The 25,896-nt window shown below is 34.6% G+C and overlaps 1 protein-coding gene across 4 annotated transcripts in view; it reads left to right on the top strand.

Annotated features, from left to right (window-relative positions):
* Positions 1–25,896, top strand: part of LARP1B (La ribonucleoprotein 1B) — a 125,773-nt gene that overhangs the window by 60,971 nt on the left and 38,906 nt on the right. For all 4 annotated transcript variants that reach the window (XM_086704248.1, XM_086704246.1, XM_086704249.1 and 1 more), the window contains exon 12: positions 21,939–22,062. In XM_086704248.1, coding sequence (XP_086560374.1) covers positions 21,939–22,062 — 124 coding nt within the window. The remainder of the gene's footprint in view (positions 1–21,938; positions 22,063–25,896) is intronic.

The raw sequence follows: 25,896 nt of genomic DNA, 5'->3' as shown, positions 1-25,896 counted from the left end.
GACTATTGAAAATGCAATCTCCCAATAATTTATAATGATGGTGTTGTTGGGAGTAGGGTGGGTGGATGGAGGTATTTAGACCAGAAAATCTGTGCAATAGATAACTACTATAATTGACCATTGAATTTAGTTACGAGACTCTTCATAAACAGGAAAGAAGAAACTTGCTGAGTTACCTCAGTGGAACAGTTTGGGAAAAAATCTGAATGAAGAAATGACTAGTGGAAATATGAGTATAATAAATTCAATTGTATGTGAGTATTAAATATTATATAGAATAATATGAGTATTGAACTTTGGTATAAAATATTGGAGAAATAGTACCTGAAAGGACATAAGCAATCATTGTGTGTGTGTGTGTGTGTGTGTGTGTGTGTGTGTGTTAGTATATTTTTAAAGAATGGAAATACTGGAACATTTTACATGGTGATGGTGATGGGAATGGTTGAGTCGAAAGGGGAAGTTGAAAATATAAAGGGAATAGAAAAACTAGGCTAAGTTCTCAGTAAGAGACTGGCTAGGACTCAGAACATGTGGATCAGGATTTGTCAGCCTCAGCCCTATTGACGTTTTGAATCATAATTCTTTTTTGGTGCAACATTGGATGGTTAGCATTATCCCTGGTCTCTACCCTTCAGATACTAGTAGCACCCTATCCCCACAATAAAGAAAAATGTACCTTTAGAGAAGCTGTGGGGTAAAATCACCTTTAGTTGAGAAGCATTTATACAGAGGTATTGGCCTTTCAAAGTGACTCTGTTCTTTATCTGGAGAGAAGCAGAACATGAGTGTGGGGGTGCTTGTAGATTTGGTGGTGGAAATATGAGGGAGTGAATTCCTTCTCAAACCTTTCTCAGTGAATTATGGGTCAAGGTTATGGGGCTGGTGAAAGTGTCGAGAGTGATGAAGATAAAAAGTCATTTTTGTAGAATGAAAGATTAGAGTTCTTAGAAAAATCAGAGATTCCTAGTGAGCAGTGGGAGACTAGAGGCTATTTCTTTTGGAGGAAGTTTTACTATAGAGTCATGAGAACAGAGACCAGGCAGAGGAAAATGGAGTACCATGGTACTGAGATTATTACAGACTTATTTCTGAAACTGTTGAATAAAAGACCATCTAGATCTTACTTGGTCTTGAGCATTTGGCTTTCCCATTAGACCATATTCTCTTGCTTTTCCTCCTACTTCTATAGCCACTTTTTTTTTTTTTTTTTTTTTTAGTTAGATTTACATACTTATCTTCTCTTTGTTCCTTAAATGCCAGTGATTCCTAGGTTTATGACTTAAGACCCTCACTACTCTTCCTAGGCAGTCTTTCTTTCTACTCAGGGCTTCATTCATGACTGTTGTTTTAATCCCAACTCTTTTATGTCTAGATTAGATTTTGATTCTGAATTTCAGTTACAATGTATCTAGGTGTTTCCTGGGACATTTCCTCATATTTGTCCTAGAGGCCTTGAAAAATCAACATACCCAAAACTGAATTTATTAACTTCTTGATTCAAAAGTCCCCTCTGTAGCTCCTTTTCCTCCCCACCAAAAATCAAAACTCTGTGTTGCTCTATGATTCCTATCCTGGTAATTGGCTCAGTGATCCCTGAACACTGGCATGGGTATAGCCCTCTTGCCTCACATTAGTCTGTAAGCCTCATTTATACTCTCATTTTTCATGAATTCTTTTGTATCTCTTTTCATTCTGTCACCCTTATTGCTCCTCTGTCTGTACACTGAAATACTTGTTTCCCAAAGATACTCTTCCTATCTCTAAGCTTTCCCATATGTTTCTCCAAAGTCTTGATATACTCTTGCCCATCATCTTTGCTAGACAAACTTCTATTCATATTTCAAATTTGGACATCAGCTTCTTTGAGCATCCTTTCCTGGTCTCCACTTCCTGCCTTTTCCCACAGCACCTTATATAAACCACTATTACAGCAGAATACAAGTGAAGGATGTTGATTCAAGTGTTCTGTTTATGATTATATATATGGCTAGGTTCCCAGATGATCTCTCTGTGGAAAATAACTAAAAATCCTAGATAAAATTATTGAAAAAAATTTACCAAAAAATAAGGTATACTCACTAATTCCACAGATAGACTGAATGTGAGAACCTAGAGAAAGAAGCTCAGTTGAAGAACAGGCATTTCCTCAGAGGGCATGTACTAAGTAAAGTGAACTCCATTTTGAAATGCACAGCCTTATGAACATGGAACAGGAGATAAAAACCCAAGTGAGGAAGAAGTAAAATACGAGACGAGGCTATATCTTCAGTGTGATTATGAACTAGAAATGAACTCATCCACTCAAATGAGGCATAAAGAGAAGAAACTATAACAAAACTTGCATGTCTGAATCTTGGTTCTGAATGGAGGCAGGTGGAAAGTGCTCTGAGAACTAACCATGTGATGGTAGTCATTTATGTATATGCAGTTCAAATTCCTAATATATTTTAGTAGTCTGAAAAAAAGTTAAAACTAACAATATAAAGCCATTCTAGACTGTTAATAATCATAGGTACCTGACATAAGCAAACCCATATCCTCTTTGGGGGAACTTATTTCACAGGATGGCAGACTCTTCTGTATAGGGCTGGATAGTAAATATTTTTTACTTTACCAAATATTTTGGCTCATTGGTTGTAGTTTCCTCCCCTGAATGACTTCATTCCAAGCCTCAAAATAGTTCACAAAGTATTTTTTAATGTTTTATATTATTATTATTATTTTTTTTTTTTTTGAGAGAGAGAGAGAGAGAGAGTGAGTGAGGTAGGGGCAGAAAAAGAAAGAGACACAGAATCTGAAGCAGGTTCCAGGCTCTGAGCTGTCAGCACAGAGCCTGATGTGGGGCTTGAACCCACGAACCACAAGATCATGACCTGAGCCAAAGTTAGATGCTTAACTGACTGAGCCACCTAGGAGTCCTACCACAAAATATTTTCTGAAGAAAATAAGTAGCTCAGAGAAAAAAATTATGAAACACATAAGGAAATAAGATACCAAATGCATTATTACAGCTGAAATAACAGCAGAAAGAAACCCACAGATACTTTGGATGTTGGAGTTCCCCACTCACAGAATATCAGTCACAGAATATAATAAATGTTTTACATGGTTTAATTAATAAATGATGAGGTAAAAAATATGGGAAGGGGAAAATCAAAATGCAGATTTGAAAAAAGGAACAATTCCTATAAGTGAACATTCATTTAAAATTAAGAATTCATGGTTGGATTTAATAGAGGTGAGACAAAGGTGATGAGACATTGAAGATTAGTAAATTGGAAGAGAGGTCGGTAGAAACTACCTGGAATAAAACACAGAGTGAAAGGGAAAGTATGAAAGACAGCCAGGAAATGGAGTTAGAAGATCCAGTGTACGGATACAACTATAGTTCCAGAAAGAGGAGGGAGAAAGCAGAGCTGGGGCAATAAATGAAGATATAGGGCTAAGATTTTTCTAGAACTCATGGAATGTAAGTTTGATATTTGAGTTTATTTCAGAAATAGGCTAATTTGACATTAGGAAATAAATTTGCCACATTTAGAGGTTAGAAGAGAAAAGTATAAACAATAAATATAGCAATAGCATTTGATAAGCTTATATATATTTATGATTTAGAAAAAAGAATTTGCAAAATAGATGTATCTGTAACCTAAATAAAAATATCTTTTATTTAGGAACCTGCATTTAACATTATACATAATGGTAAGAATTTTAAAACATTCACTTAAACAATGGGATGAAGTTAATAACTATTTGGAAAATTCTAGAAATTTAAAAATATTATTAGTCTACAGCAAGATTCCTAGATATAAAATCAATATGTAAAAATATTTTTGCCTTTCTTTGAGCAACCAGAAAAATGAAAGTTTTAAACAGGCTACTGTTTATAATAGCATCAAAATGTAGTAAGTAGGACTCAGTTATAACAAAAGATGTGCAAGATTTTTGTGCAGAGCATTATAAACTTTATTAAAAAGATACTAAGAGATTTAAATAGAGATGCTATCTTCATAGATTGTAAGAGTTAACATTGTGAAGATGATCCTCAACATCTTGATTTATATATTCATTACAGTTCCCAGTGTCCTCCCCCATTCTTTCTTTTGTTCCCTTATTATTAGGAGGAGCTGATTCCAAAATTTATATGCAAGTGCAAAACGTTAAAAGTAGCAAAGACACTTTTAAAAGAAAAAGTTCAAAGTTGGCTTGCTCTACCAGATTTTAAGACTTTTGATAAAGCTACAATAATGAGGTGCTCATAATGCATATATAGATAATTTGAGAGAATGAAGAACGAGGAATAGTTTAATTATATTCAGACATAGGATGTATGACACAGGTGGCTATATTGCAAAGGGGAAAGAATGCATTACTTAATGATGCTGAGTCAATAAGATACTTTCGTGAGGGAAAAAAAGGAACCCTGCCTTCAACTACATTTACATTAATTCTAAGTGGATTAGAAACCTAAATTAGAAACCTAAATTCTCTAAATTAGAGAATCCCAAGCAGGCTCCATGCTCTCAGTGTAGAGCCTGACATGGGGCTCAAATTCACAAACCATGAGATCACAAACATAAAGTTATTGATGCATTTTATATCATTAAACATAAGTATATTCATAAATAATTGATTAATTTTAATATATGTTTGCATTTACTTGTGAAATTTTTTCCTTTCATAATTCTCTTACTCTTGATTATGGCCTTTTCTTTCCAGTTGAAGTATTTAATGTTTCTTATAAGCCTTGGTTGGTGGTAATGAACTCCTTTAACTTTTGTTTGGGAAACTTGTTCTTTTGAGAACTTCTGAGAAGTTTGGGAAACTTCTTCTATTCTGAATCATAACCTTACTGGGTAGAGTATTCTTGGTTGCAAATTTTTTTCCTTTTGGTACTTTGAGTATATCACACTACTCCTTACTGGTCTACAACATTTCTGCTGAAAAATCAGTTAATAGCCTTACAGTGTTCCCATTGTATGTAACTGTTCTTTTCTCTTGCTAATTTTAAGATTCTCTCCTTATCACTACCTTTGTGCCATTTTACTTATTGTGTGTCTTGGTCTAAACCTCTGTGGGTTAATTTTGTTGAGTGGTCTCTCTGTTTCCTAGATCTGGGTGTCTCTTTCTTTTTTCATATTAGGCAAGTTTTCAGCTCTTACTTCATTAAATAAGTTTTCTTCCCCCTTTTCTTTTTCTGGGATTCCTATAATGAAAATGTTATTATGCTTGATGATGTCATTGAGTTCCCTTAATCTCTTTTCATTTTTTATAAGTTTTCCTTTTTTACTTTTAAACTTGGTTGCTTTTTATTACCCTGCCTTCCAGATCGATGATTTGTTCTTCTGCCTCTTCTAATCTGCTACTGATTCCCTTTAGTGTATTTTTTATTTCAGTATATGCAGTATGGAGGTTAAAGCAGTAAAATCAATTATATTTACAAAAATCAGTCAAGGGATTCATGAAGTAAAAGGATATGAAGGATGAAATCATATACATAAAATGTAAGGGGGTGAGTAAAGATTTAGTGCTTTTAAAATGGGTTCAAACTTAAGTGACCATTAGTTTAATATAGTCTGCAATATGCATAAGATATTATATATGAACCTAACATAACCACAAATCAAAAACGTATGATAGATACAAAAAATGAAGAGGAATCCAAGCAAAGCACTAAAGAAAGCTATCAAACCACAAAGGAAGAGAGCAAAAGAAGTACACAGAAAAACTATAAGAACAGCCATAAAACAAGTAACAAAATGACAATAAGTACATACCTATCAATTATTACCTTAAATGTAAATGGATTAAATGCTCCAGTCAAAAGACAAGGGATGACTAAATGGATTTTAAGAAGGAGACTCACTTCAGACCTAAAGACACATGCAGAGTGAAAGTGAAGGGAAAAACATTTTTCATGCAAATTAAAGCAAAAAGAAAGCTGGGGTAGCAATATATATATATATATATATATATGACAAAATAGACTTCAAAACAGAGACTGTAATGAAAGACAAAAAAGGACGTTGGGAACGACCCAACAAGATGATATAGCAATTGTAAACATTTATAATGCACCAAACATGGAAGCACCTAAACATATAAAGCAACTATTACTAGAAATAGAGGAGGAAATTGGCAGTAACACAATAATAGTAGGGGACGTTAACCCCATTTACATCAATGGATAGATCTTGCAGACAGAAAATCAAGGAATCGGTGGCTTTGAAGGGCATGTTAGACCAAATGGACCTAATAGATATGTTTGTAACATTCCATTCATAAAACAACAGGATGCACTTAAGTGCACGTGAAATAGATCACATGTTAGGCCAACAAAACAAGTCTCAATAAAATTTTAAAATTTGAAACCATCTTTTCTGACTATAACAGTGTGAAACTGGATATCAACCCAAGAAGAAGTTTGGAAAGAACACAAATACACGGAGGCTAAATAGCATACTACTAAACAATGAATGGGTCAACCAAGAAATCAAAAAAGAAATGAAAAAAATAGGCAAAGGACAATGAAAACACAATGGTTCAAAAACTTTGGAATGCAGTAAAAGCTGTTCTAAGAGGGGGGATTATAGCAATACAGGCCTACCTCAAGAAGTAAGAAAAATTTCAAACAACCTGACTTTACACTGAAGGGAGCTTGAAAAAGAACAAAGCCCAAAACCAGTAGAAGGAAGGAAATAAAGAATAGAGCAGAAATAAATAGAGAGCAAAAAAGTAGAATAGATTAATGAAACCAGGAGTGGTTCTTTGAAAAGATAAACAAAATTGATAAACTTTTAGCTAGAGTCGTCAAGAAAAAAAGGGGACCCAAATAAATCAGAAATGAAGGAGAAATCAGCAACACCACAGAAATGCAAGATTGTAAGAGAATATTATGAAAAATTACATACAAATTAGACAACCTAGAGGAAATCAACAAATTTCAAGAAACCTATAACCTTTCAAAACTGAATCAGGAATAAAGAGAAAATTTGAACAGACCAGATACCAGCAATGAAATTGAATCAGTAATCCAAAAACTCCTGAGAAACAAAAGTCCGGGACCAGATGGCTTCACAGGTGAACTCCACCAAATGTTTAAACTATTCCAGAATATTCCAAAAAGTAGAAGAGGAAGGAAAGCTTCCAAATTCATTCTACAAAGCCAACATTACCCAGAGACTAAAACCAGTTAAAGACACCACAATAAAACTACAGGATAATATCTCTGATGAACATAGATGTAAAAATCCTCAATAAAACATTAGCCAACTGGGGCGCCTGGGTGGCTCAGTCAGTTAAGCATCTGACTTTGGCTCAGGTCGCGTTTCATGGGTTCAAGGCCCATGTTGGGCCCTGGCCTGACAGCTCAGAGAGCCTGGAGCCTGCTTTGGATTCTGTGTCTCCCTCTGTCTCTGCCCCTCCCTTCTCTCTCTCTCTCAATTTCTCTCTCTCTCTCTCTCTCTCTCTCAAAAATAAACATTAAAACTTTTTTTTTTAAATATTAGCAAACCAAATCCAGCAATATATTTTAAAGAATTATTCACCATGATCAAGTGGCATTTATTCCCAGGAATGCCAGGGTGGTTCAGTATTCACAGTCCACATGATGCATCTTATTAACAAGAGAAAGGATAAAAACCTTTTGATTATCTGAATAGATGCAGAAAAAGCATTTGACAAAGTATAGCATCCATTCATGATAAAAACTCAATAAAATATGTTTAGAGGGAAAAATACCTCAACATAATAAAGTCCGTATATGAAAAACCCACAGCTAACATCATCCTCAATGGTGAAAAACAGAGCTTTTCCTTTAAGATCAGGAACAAGACAAGGATGTTCTCTTACCACTTCTATTCAGCATGGTACTGGGAGTGCTAGCCAGAGCAATCAGATGAGAAAAAGAAAAGGCTTCCAGATTGGTAAGGAAGAAGTAAAATTTTCATTATTGGCAGATGACATGATACCCTAAAGAATCCAACAAACTGGGGCGCCTGGGTGGCTCGGTTGGTTAAGCGTCCGACTTCGGCTCAGGTCGTGATCTCGCAGTCCGTGAGTACAAGCCCCGTGTCAGGCTCTGTGCTGACAGCTCAGAGCCTGGAGCCTGTTTCAGATTCTGTGTCTCCCTCTCTCTGACCCTCCCCCGTCCATGCTCTGTCTCTCTCTGTCTCAAAAATCAATAAAGGTTAAAAAAAAAAAAAAAAAAAAGCACCAAACTACAAAAATAACTGATGAAAACTGATGAATGAATTGAGTAAAGTCACAGGATACAAAATTAATAAACAAAAATCTGTTGAATTCCATTACACTAATAATGAAGTAGCAGAAGGAGGAATTAAGAAAATAATCCCACTTACAATTGCACTAAAAAGAATAAAGATCTAAGAATAAACTTAGCCTAGGAGATTAAAAACCTGTACTCTTAAAACTATTAAACATTGGTGAAAGAAATTGAAGATGACATAACAGATGAAAAGGTATACTGTACTCATGGATTGGAAGAAACAATATGGTTAAAATGTCTGTACTACACAAAGCAATCTAGAAATTTAAATCTTTATAAAAACACCAACAACATTTTCCACAGAACTAGAGCAAATAATCTTAAAATTTGTATGGAACCACAAAAGACCCCAAGTTGCCAAAGCATCGTAAGAGTAGGTGCATCTGGGTGGCTCAGTTAATTAAGTCTCTGACTCAATCACAGCTCAAGTCTTGATCTCAGGGTCATGAGTTCAAGCCCGAAGCCTACCTGAAAAAACAAACAAACAAACAAAAAACAAATATAGAGGTATCACAATCTCAAATTTTAAGATATACAACAAAATACAGTAATCAAAACAGTATTGTACTGGCAGAAAAACAGACGCCTAGATTAATGGAACGGAACAGAGATCCCAGAAATAAACCCATACATATATGGTCAATCTACAATGAAGGAGGCAAGAATATATATATTTATATATTCTCACCTATATATATGTATACATGTATTCTTATACATACACCTACACACACACACACACACACACACACACACACACACACCCCATATAAAATGGAGAAAACACCATCTTTTAAACTAATGGTGCTGGGAAAACTCGACCACTTTTTTACATCATATACAAAAATAAACTCAGATTAAAGACCTAAATGTGAGACCTGAAACCATAAAACTCCTCTAAAATATAGGCGGTAAGTTCTTTGATATCAGCCATAGCAATCTTTTTTCTAGATACGTCTTCTTAAGCAAGGGAAACAAAAGCAAAATTAAGCTATTGGAACTACACCAAAATAAGCTTTTGCACAGTGAAGGGAACCATCAACAAAACAAGACAGCCTCCTGAATGGGAGAAAATATTTGCAAATGCTATATCTGATAAGGTGTTAATATTTAAAGTATATCAAGAATTTACACTAAACACCAAAAAAGCAAATAAGCCAAAAATGGGCAGAGGACTTCATTAGATATACAGATGGCCAACAGATACATGAAAAGATGCCCAACATCACTAACCATTAGGGAAATGTAAATTTAAAAGCCATAATGAGATATCATCTTATACCTGTCATAATGGCTAAAATAAAAAACACAAGAAATAAATGTTGGTGAGGATGTGGAAAAAAAAGGAACCCTGTGCACTGTTGGTGGGGGTGCATGCAGGTGCAGCCACTGTGGAAGACAGTATGGAGGTTCCTCAAAAAACTCAAAGTAGACTTCCATATGATCCAGTAATTCCCCTATTGGATATTTACACAAAGAAAATGACACTAATTCAAAAAGATATATACACCCGTATGTTTATTGCAGCATCATTTACTATAGCAATGATATGAAAGCAACCTAAGTGGGCACTGATAGATGAATGGGTAAAGAAGTGTTATATATGTATATACAGTGGAATATTACTCAGCCATAAAAAAAGAATTAGTTCTTCCATTTGCAACAACATGGATGGACCCAGAGGGTATAATGGTAAGTATGATAAGTCAGTCAGAGAAAGATATACCATAACATCTCACTCATGTAAAATTTAAGAAACTTAAATAAATAAAAAAGAAACTAAAAAACAGACTCTTAAATACAGAGAAAAAAGTGGTTGTCAGAGGGGAAGTAGGTGAGGAGATAGGTGAAATAGATAAAGGAGGTTACGTGTATACTTATCATTATGAACAGTGAGTAATGTATAGAACTGTTGAATCATATTGTACACCTGAAACTAACATTGTAAATTCTACTTTAATAAAAAAATTGTTTTTAAAAAACAACCAAAAAAGTATTCTTTATTAAAGAATACCTAATGGAAGATAGGGTATTAAAAGATAATTTCCAAATTGAGAGAATATATTTTAGAATATATAAGACCTAAAATGCCTGTCCAGAGTGTGTCAGAATTCTTAAGACTCGATAGGCAAAGACAGAAAGCCCCATTTAAAAATGGCCAAAGACTTGGATGTGGTTTTTGGAAAAGTGGAAATCCAAATGGCTAATAGACAAATGAAAAACTTATTTCATTTTATTTAATAAAACCTAATTATTATTAATTAGGAAGATGTAAGTTAAAACACAATAAAAAGTGTTTTCATATTAACAATATTGTTTTATGTTCAGTGTTACTCTTCCTTTATCATTGATTTTTATTATCTATTATTTCTCCCTTAAACCACCCATCAGATACATATATGGTTTTAAGTACAGTCCCACATCATAATATGCATATGTAAATTTATCATGCATATAATAATGTTAGGATCATATTTATAAAATATTCAAACGTTTTGCTGAAGCACTTGAGTAAGTTTATGAAAATTCTAACTTGGTGGCTCTTTCTGTTCGTGGTCATCTTTCTTCTTAGAGGTTCATTTAAAAAAAAATTTTTTTTTTCAACGTTTATTTATTTTTGGGACAGAGAGAAACAGAGCATGAACGGGGGAGGGGCAGAGAGAGAGGGAGACACAGAATCGGAAACAGGCTCCAGGCTCTGAGCCATCAGCCCAGAGCCTGACGCGGGGCTCGAACTCCCGGACCGCGAGATCGTGACCTGGCTGAAGTCGGACGCTTAACCGACTGCGCCACCCAGGCGCCCCTAGAGGTTCATTTTTAAAATAATTCAAATGGTGTTTATAGTTCTCAGCTTTATTTTTAAAACATAAAATCCCTTAATTGTAAAATTAGGTCCTTAAAGATTTGGTGTAACTATACTTGTTTGGACATTACTTTCCAGTGGTCAGGACATTGCTAAAGTGTATATATCCCGTTTCCTTATGTGATTTAGCATTTTAGAGTTTAATTACATTTGTACCTATGTTCATTGAGTAGAATAGCAGTTGCATTGCTGGCACATTACAGTTACTGTTATTGCTGCACAGGTATAAAACAAATTTCTAGAAGTTAAACGTTAGTGATGGTACTTTCCTGAAATTGAAGATTGTTTGGGCAGGTGGGATGGGACTTGACTATGAAGTGTCTTGAAAGCTATGTAGGAATTTAGAATAAGGAGCAGTTGCAATTCTTACAAAGTGGTGTGATCAAAAGATGATTTAATAAGGTTTAATCTAACAGAGGCAATAGCATAGGTCAGAGTAGGTCAGAAATTGAGTTTAAAACTCATTTCTAATAATCAAGGGTGAAATGAAATGCTGAGCCAAAGGGACTTTTCTTTTCAACACACATTCATTAACAACTGATTATGTTCTAGCCTTTATGAGAATGAAAAAAAAATGCCAAATTGGGCAGAGATTTAAAAAAAATTTTTTTTAAATGTTTATTTATTTTTGACAGAGACAGAGCATGAGCAGGGGAGGGGCAGAGAGAGAGGGAAACACAGAATCCGAAGCAGGCTCCAGGCTCTGTGCTGTTAGCACAGAGCCCAAAGCAGGGCTCGAACTCACAGACTGCGAGACCATGACCTGAGCTGAAGTCAGATGTTCAACCGACTGAGCCACCCAGGCGCCCCAAGGGCAGAGATTTTAAAGAAACGATTCATAGTACTGGTGTGATAGAAATAGAAACACTTAACAAATAAAAACTGGGAGGAAACAATATTGAGATCAGATTTGGAAATGTGTTGATGTCATGCTGTGTATTTATGTAAAATGTCTTTTATCCTCTCTCTAAATACTAGTGATGATAAGAAAGCCTCAGATGTAGATTTTAGTATTTAGTTTAGAAGGGAGAACTAAAACTGGGAAAATGATTGAACTTTTAAGGCATAGAAAAACAGAAGAGGAAAACAAAAGAGAAAAGAATGTCCACTAGTAGTTATTAGGAGAAAAAAAATAGATGTAGTTATGTATAGTTTTGCTTGAAGAAGCCAAGAAAGTAAATGGTTTCTGGGATCATGATCTACAAAGGGACATATTCTGTCTCAACTTTAATTTTTCTTTACGTTGGTTTCTTACTTTTTCTAAGGTCATATTCATCCTTAAAAACTTTACTTAAATGTTCACCCCCTTCCAGCATTGAGATTACAACTCATATTGATATAAATAGGAGGTGAGAAAGTTGAAGCACCAAGTTTTCTTTCTAGAAACTTGGCTGAGGAGAACCCTTCCCTTCCTGTTTCAACTCCCTCTCTCATTCTCACCAGTATGAATTATAGATAAATGTATACTTCGGAAACGTAAATGTCTGAAAGACATTTTATTAAAGTATTATTTTTTATAAATATTATAGACATGTTTCTGTATCAGTAATATATATATAAATATGTATTTTATTCCCTCTAAGTCTTTTGTTTTGGCGTGTTTCAAACCTTTGGAAAAGTTGCAAGAATAATACAGTGAACACAAGTATACCCTTCACCTAGATTCAACAGTTGTTATTAACATCTTATCACAATCACTTTGTGTATCTATATAAACATTTATAGATGTATATATTTGCATTTTCTGAACCATTTGAGAGTTAGTTGTAGACATTATGCCACTTTACCATTAAATATATTATCCCATATTTCCTAAAAACAAGTGCATTCTCCTATATAACCATAATTATCAAACACAGGAAGTTTAGCATTGATAGAATGTTATTATCTAATATACAGGGCGTATTTAGATTTCCCCAACTGTCTTAATGTCCTTTATAACTTCTTTTTACTTTATTTTTTTTTGATAACCAGCTCTAACCAATGATTATACATTGCTTTTAGAATTTTATATTTTAATATTCTTTCATTTAGACAAGTTCCTCAGCCTTTTTTTTTTTTTCATGACACTGACATTTTTGCAGCATCTAGGTTAGTAATTTTGTAAAATGTCCTTCAGTTTAGGTTTGCCTGGTATTTCCATATGATTAGTTTCAGTTTAATTTTTTGGCAGAAATATTACATAGGTGATATTATACATTCTTCACTACATTACCTCAGGAAACATTATGATGTCAGTTCTAGAATTGGTCATTTGGTTATCAAGATGTGTACCATTGTAAAGGTACCTTTTTCTGTTTGTAATTTGTAAGTGATCTCTGGAGTGACAGTTTGAAACTGTGTTCCCCAGCAGTCTTCACTCAATGTTTTAGCCTCCATTGATGATTTTTGCCTGAATTAATTATTACTCTGGTGATTATATGATGGTAATTTTTCTCCATTCCCTTTATGTTAATTATTTAGCATTCTTCTGTAAAAAAAGAACTTTCTTCTCCACTCCATTTTACTTACTTACTTATATATTTATAGTGTCAGTGTGGACTCTGGAATGGATGCCTTTTCATTCCTGTCATTATTCATTTTGTTGTTCAAAATGTCTCCAATCTGGTCAGATTAGACCTCTCTCAAGATGACTCGTGTACCACTGATACATCCCCATCTCTTTAGCACTTTTCATACTTTATGACACAAGATGCTTTGCCCCTCTCTTTTTTCTTAGATGTCTATTTTTTTCACTACCTTAACCAGGTCTTCCTGGTTCTATCCTTGATCTCTTAATGACTTTGTTATCTTGTATTATCTTGTATGCAAGTGAGAGAATCTGGTCCCAGGTCTTTATCATTAATTGTATGCTAATGACTTTCCAATGTCTTTGTGGGGATCTAGCAGTATATAACTAGTCTATTAGATTTTCCAGCTGTCTGTCTTCTTCCACAGGCATCTCATTTATATATATTCTGTCTCCATTTTTTAAAAAAGGGACTTATCCCAAATTTGTTTCCTATATTTCCTGATTTTGGTTGGATGCCTCAGGACTCTTTATTAACTTCTAACTCCTAACATGCAGTTTGTCACTACATCCTATCTGTCCTTTCCTATTAATTCCTACTGTCTTACATTGGTTCTAGCCTGCATCATCTCTCCATGTGGTTTGTATACTTGGTTCTTGGCTCTAGTTTATTCTCTTTCTAGTTTTTCTCTTGTCAGAGTAGTCTTCCTCCTTCCTTTCTCCTTTCTTCCTTTACTTCCTAGCAAGTAAGGGAATTTACTATAAATCCAAGAAGCAGTGCTTGCTTACAGGCAAGTCTTTATATGAAACTTCAAACACTGACTTTGCATTTCTGTACTCCTATCTTTGGTGTACTTTTCCTCTATGTTAGCCTCATTTTCAGTCAGGCTTTCTCCATGAGGTTGCAATGATGGTACAGACAGTTTCAGGCTTACATGATTTTCAAAGTAAATGATCCCAAGGAAAAGAATGTATCCCTCAAATTTCTAAACTATACATTTGACCATTTCTGTATTTCTTCTTAATGCTGTTCAGTGCTTCTCCCCTGCCCAAGATAAAATTCAAATTCCTTGGCAAATAATATTTAATGGTTTGGTTCCTACATACCTGTCAGTCTTCATTGTGACACTGCTTTCTGATTTAAAATTTATACTCCATTAATACCAAGTTGCATGTGTTCCTTCTGCCTAAAATATCTTTTCATATGGTTTGCTTGCCAAACTCTCTTTCATCCTTTAGCTTGCAAAACCTAGTTCAAATGTTACTCCCTTGGGAAAAATCTTTGATAGCTTTTATTGTTGTCGACTCCAGAAAAATGACTTTTCTACCTTTGTGCCTCATATGTGCCTATTTTTAACTCTTACACTGAAATGTAATAAATTTGTTTATAAATATTTCTTATCCCCTTTTTGAGCAAGGCAAGGTGTACACTTGTAAAAAAAACAAAAATTTAGTTGCAGATTGGGTAGTTCATGAGTCTTCCTGCTGAGAACTAGGAAAGTTGGTTTTTTTAAAAAAAATCTTTGTGAAGGCACAGTAGAACTAACAGTGTAGAAAAGAATTGTGTGGTCAAAATCTGGAAGAAGGAAATCTAAAGAAGACTGCCATCAGGGTCTGCATTTCCCTAGAGTCCTCTGTCAGTTCCAGAAGAAGCAACTGAGAAGCTGAAAAGAGATTAAACATACACACACACAACTTGAGGGACTAGGGTGACAAAAATTGGAATTCAGAAACCAGAGGGGGACCTCCAACAAACCTTTTAGGCTTTGGGAACTCTAAAGGGCTATTTTTCAGAAATTAGGGTGAACTGGAAAAGATCTGCTATCAGTAGGATCAGCTTCTAATAATTTTAATCTTTTATTGAGCCAGTATTCTGATGTGTCTAGCCATTTGACTGAAGCAAACAAATCCTTTCTGGAGGAAAATAGCATTCTAGACCTCAGATTTTTAATAATGTCTGCCTCTCAAAATCAGGCATATAAGAAGACAAGATGATGTGATAGAAAAAAAAAAAAAAAGAAACAACGAAAAATAGACCCATAAAGATTCAGTTAACTATCAGACAGATCTTAAGTTAGCTATTGTTAATATTATTTAAAAAAACCCAAAGATGGAGAATTTAAGCAGAGAACTAGAAACTTTAAAAAAAGAACCAAGTAGAGGGGTGCCTGGGTGGCTCGGTTTAGCATCCGACTTTCTGCTCAGGTCATGATCTCGCAGTTGGTGAGTTCCAGCCCCACGTCACGCTCTGCTGACAGCTCAGAGCCTGGAGCCTGCTTTGGATTCTGTGTCTCACTGTCTCTCTATCCCTCCCCCACTGCCCCCACCTCAAATATTTTAAAAAAAAGAGGAAAAAAAAAAAAAAAAGAACCAAATAGACATTCCAGTAATGAAGAATATAATAACTGAGTGCAGTGAATTGGCTTAACAGTAGAGGTAAACTCAGAATTACTAAAGTAGAAGATAGGTCAAAAGACTCCAGAGTGAAGTCTCGAACAAAAAGATGGAAAATACAGAAAAGAGTATAAAAGACATAGGAGATACAGTCAAAAGGTCTAACATATACTCTATTGGCTTCTCAGAGGAGAGAAGAGAAAGCAGAAATAATAATTGAAGAGATTATGGTTGACATTTTATCAAAACTAATGAGGGATAATTTAAGAAGTCCTAAGAACTCAACAAAGAATATAAATTTAAAGAAAACCACATGAAGGCCATCATTGTAAAACTGCTGAAAACAAAATCCAGAGAAAAAAGATTACTTAAAAAGCTACAGTTTTTAAAAAATAAGACTTAGAACTAACTACTCAGCAGAAGTAACGGAATCCAGGAGATAATGGGATGATATAATCACAATACTAAAAGGGAACTAATGTTCAGGAATAAAGGTAAATCATTGAATTGTACACTTAAAATAAGTACATTTTGTGGTATATGAACTATATCTCGGTGAATCTGTTTAAAAATGGGGCGCCTGGGTGGCTCAGTCGGTTAGGGGCCCGACTTCAGCTCAGGTCACGATCTCGCGGTCCGTGAGTTCGAGCCCCGCGTCGGGCTCTGGGCTGATGGCTCGGAGCCTGGAGCTTGCTTCCGATTCTGTGTCTCCCTCTCTCTCTGCCCCTCCCCCGTTCATGCTCTGTCTCTCTCTGTCTCAAAAATAAATAAACGTTAAAAAAAAATTTTTTTTTTAAAATGAAGGTAGCATGGGGCACCTAGGTGGCTCAGTCGGTAAAGCGTCTGACTTCGGCTCAGGTCATGATCTCATGGTTCATGAGTTCAAGCCCCACGTTAGGCTCTGTGCTGACAGCTCAGCCTGGAGCCTGCTTGGGATTCTGTGTCTCCCTCTCTCTCTGCCCCTACCCTGCTCATGCTCTGTCTCTCTCAAAAATTAAAAAAAATAAAAAAACATTAAAAGAATGAAAAAAAATGAAGGTAACATAATTTCAGACACATCAAAACCAAGAGAGTTTATTTTCAGCAGATCTGCTTTAAAGAAAATATTAAATGGAGTTTTTTAGGCATAGGAGATATAGTCAAAAGATTTTGAAAATGATTCTAGAAAGAAGCTTGAAGATACACAAAAGAATGAAGAGCAATAATACGTTTGTGGATTTAAATAGATATTGACACTAAACAAAGCTGGTGTAAGTCTAAGTGGATTTTTATGGCAAAAAGATGTATTAGGGGCACCTGGGTGGCTCAGTTGGTTGGGTGACTGGCTCTTGATTTCTGCCCAGGTCATGATCTTACCGTTTGTGGGGTCACTATTGGCACGGAGCCTGCTTGAGATTCTCTCTCCCTCTCTCTTTCTCTCTCTCTTTTTTAATGTTTATTTTTGAGAGAGAGAGGGAAACAGAGTGTGAGTGGGGATGGGGAAGAGAGAGAGGGAGACACAGAATCCAAAGCAGGCTCCAGGCTCTGAGCTGTTAGGACAGAGCCTGATGCGGGGCTCAAACCCACGAACTGTGAGATCATGACCTGAGCTGAAATCGGATGCTTAACCTACTGAGCCACCCAGGCACCCCATCTCCCTCTCGCTTTCTGCCTCTCCCCAGCTCATGCTCTCTTTCTCTCTCAAAACAAATAAACCTAAAAAAAAATATTTCAATATAAAAAGGGTCATAACTATGAGTAGTTTAGTTGTCCCAGAAAATACAATAGTTCTAAGTTTGTATGCACCTAATAACATAGCATCAAAATACATAAGACAAAAATTGACAGGTACAAAAAGATAAATTTATAATCACAGTGGGAGATTTTGAAACACCTTTCTTATCAAGAAAGGTGCAAGATGTAGCAAGATAAAAAATTATCAGGTTGTAGAAAATGCAAACAGTGCAGTTAACAAACTGCTTAATTGACATAAATGAAATACTGCAGCAACATCTGTAGAATACACGTTTTTTTCAAGTGCACATGGACCTTGTACCATACACAAAGAATCAATTCTAGATATATTACGATTCTAAATATGAAAGGCAAAATAATAAAATTTCTAGAAGATGAGATACTATATGGTATTTAAGTAGGGAAAGATTTCTGTGTTATGTGCTTTGCTATTTGTTTTTATTCCCTCATGCTTCCCAAACTTTTTAACAATAGGATATGTTAATTTCATAATCAAATGAAAAATTATAAGGGTAAGATATATAACATCTTTAAAAAGGGGAAAGATTTCTTAAACAGGAAATTACAAAAGGAAATAACTTACAAAATATACTACATTAAAAAGAACTTTTTTTCACCAGAAGACACCATAAAAGAGTGAAAAGGCAAGTTCCTCTTTCCACAGAGTGAAAGAAAACATTTACAACATTTTATAAAGAGCTCTTAAAAATCAATAAATGAAAGAAATATATAGAAAAATGAGTAATAGAATTGAACAGCCACCTCACAAAAGAGGCTATCCAAATAAAATATATTAAGGGTTTTTAGCATTATAGTAATTAGATAGATGCAAATTAAGACCACAGTGAGATTACACATAGATTTAGCAGAGTGGCTACATATTTAAAGTTTTTGAATTTTTGTTTTGAGATACAGATTTATAGGAAGTTGGAAAAATAGTACAGAGAGGTCTAGTGTACTGGACCAGTTCTCTCCAAAATTTATATCTTACATAATTTAAGAACAACGTTAAAACCAGGAAATTGACATTTCTTACAAATGTGTGTGTATAGTGTTATGTCATTTTATCATGTGTAGACTCATGTGACTACTATCACATTCATGACAACTATTTTATCACCACACAAATCTCCCTTGTGCTATTAGACTCGTGTTCATGTGCCTCCACTCCACTATTCCTAACCCCTAGTAACCACTAACCTGTTCTTCATCTCTATAATTTTGTCATTTTGAGAATTGTCTATAAATAGAATCCTAGAGCAGGTGACTTTTTGAGATTGATTAAAAAAAAATTTTTTTTAAGTTTATTTATTTTTGAAGGGGAGAGAGAGCATGAGCCGGGGAAGAGCAGAGAGAGAGAGATACACAGAATCCAAAGCAGGCTCCAGGCTCTGAGCTGTCAGCAGAGCCCGACGCGGGGCTCGAACTCACTAACCGCAAGATCATGACCTGAGCGGAAGTCAGATGCTTAACTGTCTCAGCCACTCAGGTGCCCCTGAGATTGATATTTTCTAATCATAATGCCCTTGAGGTCCATCCAAGTTGTGTATACCCATAACTGGGTCCTTTTTTAGAATGGCTACATATTTTTAAACTGACAATATCAAGTGTTTGATGAGGCTATAGAGCAATAGGAGGGTCAATATACCGCTAGTGTAATGTAAATAGGTACAAGCACTGTGAAAAAGTATTTGGCATTTTCTACTAAAGTTGAAGCATACCACCTTATTCAACAATTCCAGTCATAGTAAACATTCAATAAAACATGTGTCTCTGTCACCAAAAGAAGTGTTTTGTAAAAACATATTTTTAGTAACATTATTTGTAATGGCTATAATCTGTAAAGGAACTGAATGTTCATCAACAGTAAAATTGATTTTTTTTTAATTTTATTTATTTTGAGAGGGAGAAAGTGTGGAGGGGCAGAGAGAGAGGAAGAGAATCCCAAACAGTCTCTATATTATCAGTGTGGAACCCCATGGGGGGATTGAACCCACGAACCATGAGATCATGACCCAAGCTGAAGTTGGACGCGTAACCAACTGAGCCACCCAGGTGCCCCAGTAGAATGGATTTTTTAAAATTATGGTGTGATCGTATGATAGAATACCACAGAGCAGGGATAGGCAAATTTTTTGTGTGAAGAGCTATATAGAAAATATTTTAGTCTTTATGGGTTATACGTTGTGCCAACTACCACTTAACTTTGCAGTTGTAGCGATGAAGCAGACATGCAATATGTAAGCAAATGGGTGTGGTTGTGTTCCAAAAAAACTTAACAAAAACAGATATGGCCTTTGGGGGCTGTAGTTTGTTGACCTCTGCTGTAGAGTTACAAACTATAAATGAATCTCATAAACATAATTTTATGTAAAAGAAACCATACATTATAATTCCATTTTTATAAAGTTCAAAAACAGGCAAAATGAATCTATAGTACTGAAATCAGCATATTGCTTGTCTTTAGGGAGAGGAAGAGGGTAGTTATAGGAAGGGGTATGAAAGTTACTTCTAGGATGCTAGCAATATCTTTACCTGAATGGTGGTTACACAGGTCTGTTCACTCTTGATTACTCATTTAGATGTATACTTATGATTTATGCACTTCTCTAGTGTGTGTATGTATAAATGTATGTGTGATGCTTTAATAAATTAGTGTAAAAAATTAAAAGCAGAAACATACTGCTTGTGTTCCCATCAGGATAGAACTATATTATTCATCTCTGGCATATGATAATCATAACAGTAAATGTTTTCTTTTAAGTAGTAAGCTCTGTAGCAAGATGGGGACAGTGAGGAATAATGACTGAATTAGCTTGAAGAGCTTATTGAAGACTTTTGGGAAAGCAGTATTGGTATAAGGGCAAAAGCTGAGGCAATCCTTTAAAGCATTTTCATGAAAACAAGATCCTAGTTTAAAAGACTAGCAGGATCTAATGAGTGGTGTGAACTGACAACTATTCATGTTTGAAGGCAAAGGGGAAAGATTGGTTAGCTATTAAGAGCAAGGTACTATGACTATTTTGTAATGATGATATTTAGTTTGGTCCATCTGACAGTTTTATGTTCTTTACCTGCTAAAACCCTCTTTGGATCTTGTTGAGTGATGTAGATGTGATAAAGGGTTTAATTGGAGGAAACTTACAAAACGTAGTAGAGTGCAAGCAGTCTCTCAAACTCTTTTTTTATTTTACAGCTTAGACCAGGCATGAATGGTCTTCATGTACCGTGGCCAAATGACCTTACTGGCCTCCACTGGCCTCCACTCCGTCCTCTCTCTATATATAGGGCAGGGCTGAGAACATCTAAGTGACTATGTAACCGTTATTAGAAAGGGGAAGCTTCAGGAGCCCAAGGGTCAGGGATAGCCTGTTCTTCCTTTGACAAAGCTCAAAAAACTTTGAGCCTCCTTGCTGCTAACCTTATAAGTGGGGTTTGGAAATGAACCTCCAGGGCCATCTATCTATCTTTCATCATGTGTTTCCCGTTACCAGAAAAGGAAATGAAAACTTCTTGGCCTGGTATAAAAGGTCTTCTAGTAGCCTGTTCCCATTTCCATATTAGGCCTTTTTGTCGCTTATTCTATACAAATTTTCTCAGTAACTGAATTATTTTCTAATAAATGAGTGCTTATTCCAAGTTCTTTGCTCACATTACCTGCTTTAGAATGCTTTACCCCTTCTCTAAATTCTCATTCTTTCCCCATCTTTTCTGTGATACTTCTCTGATGATCTCAATTCTTACACCAAATATTATAATTTTTCATATGCTGCTAATATTACTAGTTTTTATGTGTACATGTCTTTCTTTCCATCTAACTTGTAAATTCCGTAAGGGTAGGGAACATAGATTACTTGTAATCTCTTTAATACCCTAGCAGTCTTGTGTATAAATGCTCAACAAATAATGAATGATTAGAGTGTATGCTCTTACAATGTATTTTAATTATAAAATATTCAGAATATTTTTGGGTTCTCTGTGCCTCTTAGATTCTGAATATTGTTATTAAGTATAATGCTAGATTCTTTATTAGAACATCTTTTTTATTCTGTTGTAGTTAAACTCATTTTTTGAGGTTGGTATCAATTATTGTTTGTTGGCTACTCTATTAGCCAGTTTAGTAATTAGATTCCTCCATTCTACTTCAGCAAGAAGTTGAGAACTTTAAGAAGCTAAATCTCATTAGTAAAGAGCAGTTTGAAAACATAACACCTGAACTTCCTTTTGAGCCAAACCAAGAAGTTCCTGTAGCACCTTCACAGTCCAGGCAAGGTATGTAAATCTGCTTTTGTGTGTAATAGTTTCTGAATAGTATTAAAGCAGTTCTAATTTGTTACAAAAGTTTTCCTTTTTTTTTTTAATCTGTGGAAAAAATGTAGGTATTTCATAAAAGACTAGAATTTTAAAACTCAACTTTTGTTTATCCTTTGGTGAATTTCAAAAGATTTTCGAGACTTGAAAGTACACATCATAAATTTGGTAAGACAGCCTTGTAGTAAATGGACAAAGTTGGAATCCCACCTTACTCTTAGTGGACAGGCAGATAATTGCAAGGGTGATCTAGGAATCATTTATGATACCAGTTCCTGCTCAAACTCAGACACTGAAAAGCAGGCAGAATTGGTTTGTTCTTTTTGTGTCTCATTTGGTTTGAGATTATTGGGAATGTTTCTCTTTTAGAAATAAAACTTTTCACTGACTCTCTAATTCCTTAAAATATACTAACATCATTCTTTTGTCCTAAAGCCTTAGCTTAGTGTGACCATATAAATACATTTGGGAGATACATAAATTGAATCTGGCATTTTTAGGCAAGTTTAAGTGATTTTGTTATAGTCTTTCATGAAGGCAGGTTAAAGACAAACTTTTGAGAAGTTTCAAATATATGCCAAAATAGAACAAATTGTATAATGTAATGAAACCCCCATGTACCCATTTGCTACTTAATTTCAAATCTAATTTCGTTTCATCTCAGCTCCACTCATCCTCTTTACTTGCACTGGATTATTTTGAAGCAAACTTCTAATAATTATTCATATTTTTTTCATTCCTACATATTTATGTATGTGTCCTTAAAAAGAACTCTCTCTTTTAACACATAAATAGCATATTCCATTATCATCTAAAATTGACATTAATTCCTTAATATCAAATATCTATATTTCCTCATTCATCACTTTAAACAGTATCCATGTAAGTTTGAACATTCCAAAGGTTGATATGTCTCTTTTAATCTATAGGTTCATAGTAACTTTTTTTTCCTTGCAGCTTATTGTTGAAGGAACTGGGTTGTTGTGTAGAATTTCTTACATTCTGGATTTTGTTCATTGCATCTCCATGGTTTCATTCAACCTGTTTTCTGGTCCTGAATTTTCTATAATTGTTATTTTGATACAGAGGCTTGATCAGATTGAGGTTTAAAATTTTGCAGGAATATATCATAGGTAATTATTGAATACTTCTATCAGGAGGTGCATAATGTTCAGTTGTCTCTCTTTTTGTGGCCTTAATAGCCATTTATAATCATTGCTTTTATGTCACAGGGGGCTGAAAAATGGTGAGGATCCTGTTTTTATCATTGCTTCTTAAATTTGGTAGATAGGATATTTCCATAAAGAGAAATCCCCTTTCTCTTTATATCTCTATATATCTCTATATTTATCCTGAGATAGAGTTCTTACAGAAAAAGAATAAATGCTCAATTTTTTCCCTTCTCTATTTTTCAAAATAATGAGCTGGTTCCCTAACATCTTTTCATTGGTCACCAATGAGCTTTGTTTTGTTTTGTTTTTCTTTTTTTAATTTTGTTTTTAAATTATTATTACAGCTTCATAAATGCATTTAGATAGGTTTCACTCTATTATAATTATTCTTACTGATACTTTTACCACTTACCAGTTTATTGGCTTTTAGCTCCAAATCCACCTTTCGTTGCTTTCTTCTGTGATAGTGGAGTTGGACCACTAACTTTCTTTGCCAGCTGGCATGATGATAAGTTTTGTCAGTACCTGAGTTGTTACTGAGTTGGTTATTATTTCTAGAGCTTGGAATTTTTTTTTTTAAGAAAAATACATTATAAATTCCTGTTGACATTTTCTGTTCAACTTTAGGATTAAAGGTTTTAATTCTAATTTGTTTTAAATTAAATTTGTTTTAATTAAAAGGTTTTGATTTGATTTTGTATTTGTACACTTTTTACTTACGTGAAAAAAAATTGTTCCTAACCACAGTAGCAGAATTATTTATGTATTTGTCTATCCTTTGATAAAAGTTTTAGAATAATAATATTACTTTACACTTAAAAAATTTATACTGAAAAAAATTTAAGTTCTTACAGTATTCCACTAATACTGTATATATGTGGAATATTTTAAAATAATATTACTTTATACTTTATCCTTAAAAAACTTCATACTTAAAAAAATTTAAGTTCTTACAGTATTCCATTAAGTATGTGGAATGTGAACATGTTTCATGAAACATGAAAAAAGGTTAACATAAGTATAAAATTAGTAAAAGAAACATTAAGTGAAAATTCATATAGAGGAAAATGAAATAGTCAGTAAATATGAAAAGATTCTCTCAACAATAGCTAAATTATGGAAAGAGCCTAAATATCCATCAACGGATGAATGGATCAAGAAATTGTGGTTTATATACACAATGGAATACTATGTGGCAATGAGAAAGAATGAAATATGGCCTTTTGTAGCAACTTGGATGGAACTGGAGAGTGTTATGCTAAGTGAAATAAGTCATACAGAGAAGGACAGATTCCATATGTTTTCACTCCTATGTAGATCCTGAGAAACTTAGCAGAAAACCATGGGGGAGGGGAAGGAAAAAAAAATGGTTAGGGAGGGAGCCAAAACATAAGAGACTCCTAAAAACTGAGAACAAGCTGAGGGTTTATGGGGGGTGGGAGGGAGGGGTGGGTGGGTGATGGGTATTGAGGAGGGCACCTGTTGGGATGAGCACTGGGTGTTGTATGGAAACCAATTTGACAATAAATTTTATATTAAAAAAATAAATAATAATAAAATAAAATAAAATAAAATAAAATAAAGATGCTCTCCTCTTTCCTTTGTTGAGATTTGCCAATTAAAACCACAATGATATACCATATTATATGCCAACAGTTTCACTTCAAGAGAGATTCTTGCAGATGTTTACTGAAAGAACATTTATAATAACATTGTCCATAATAGAAAAAATACAAATGAAAATACCCATTTCTGGTAGATTATAAGATGTGATATATTCATAGAGATGAAAAATATACAGCAGTGGAAAATGAAAGAATTAAAGCTACATGTGACAAAATGGTTAATCTTAGAAATAGTATATAAAATAAGCTAGTCACAAAGGAGTTCACTCAATCTAATATAAAATACAAAATTCATGGGTACATGCATAGCACAAAGAATCTATGAATAGCAAGAGGAATTGTTAATACAAAAATTTATTATAGTGGTTTACTCCTGAGAGAAGGGGAGAATCCCATTTGGAATGTCTGCACATAGGCTTGCCTACATCTGGAGTATGTGTTGATCTGGTTGGTGGGTGTGTGGGTATCAACTCTTGTTTCTTTAAAACTTTGCCTTCCTAGGTTATAAGTGAGTAAACACTTTAAATCTCAGATATTTACACAAAGGTTTTTTTGAATACAGTGTTCTTGGAAAGCTAGAATTTTTCCATACTTAATTTCTTGTTCTCAGTTTATAAATTATCTCTGTTTTAAAATTTATATATACATTCACTGATCTTTATGTGCCATAACTTCCAATTTTAAAGAATAGGAACAAAAAATAAAATTTAGCCAAAATTAAGAAGATAGAATCAATCCAATATTGCTATGATTTAAAAAAAAAAGTTGAATAGATTAACTTTCAGTTTGAAAAATAATTATAGGGCACCCGGGTGGCTCAGTCGGTTGAGCATCCGACTTCAGCTCAGGTCATGATCTCGCGGTTCGTGGGTTCGAGCCCTGCATCGGGCTCTGTGCTGACAGCTCAGAGCCTGGAGCCTGCTCTGGATTCTGTGTCTCCCTCGCTGTCTGCACCTCCCCCACTCACACTCGGTTTCTCTCTCTCTCTCTCTCTCTCT

Source organism: Puma concolor, chromosome B1, assembly GCF_028749965.1.
Source record: "Puma concolor isolate L17-30 chromosome B1, mPumCon1.1.hap2, whole genome shotgun sequence".
In the NCBI taxonomy this organism is placed as follows: Eukaryota; Metazoa; Chordata; class Mammalia; order Carnivora; family Felidae; genus Puma; species Puma concolor.
The sequence above is the reverse complement of the archived record's forward strand: the minus strand, read 5'-3'. Positions and strand labels throughout refer to the sequence as shown.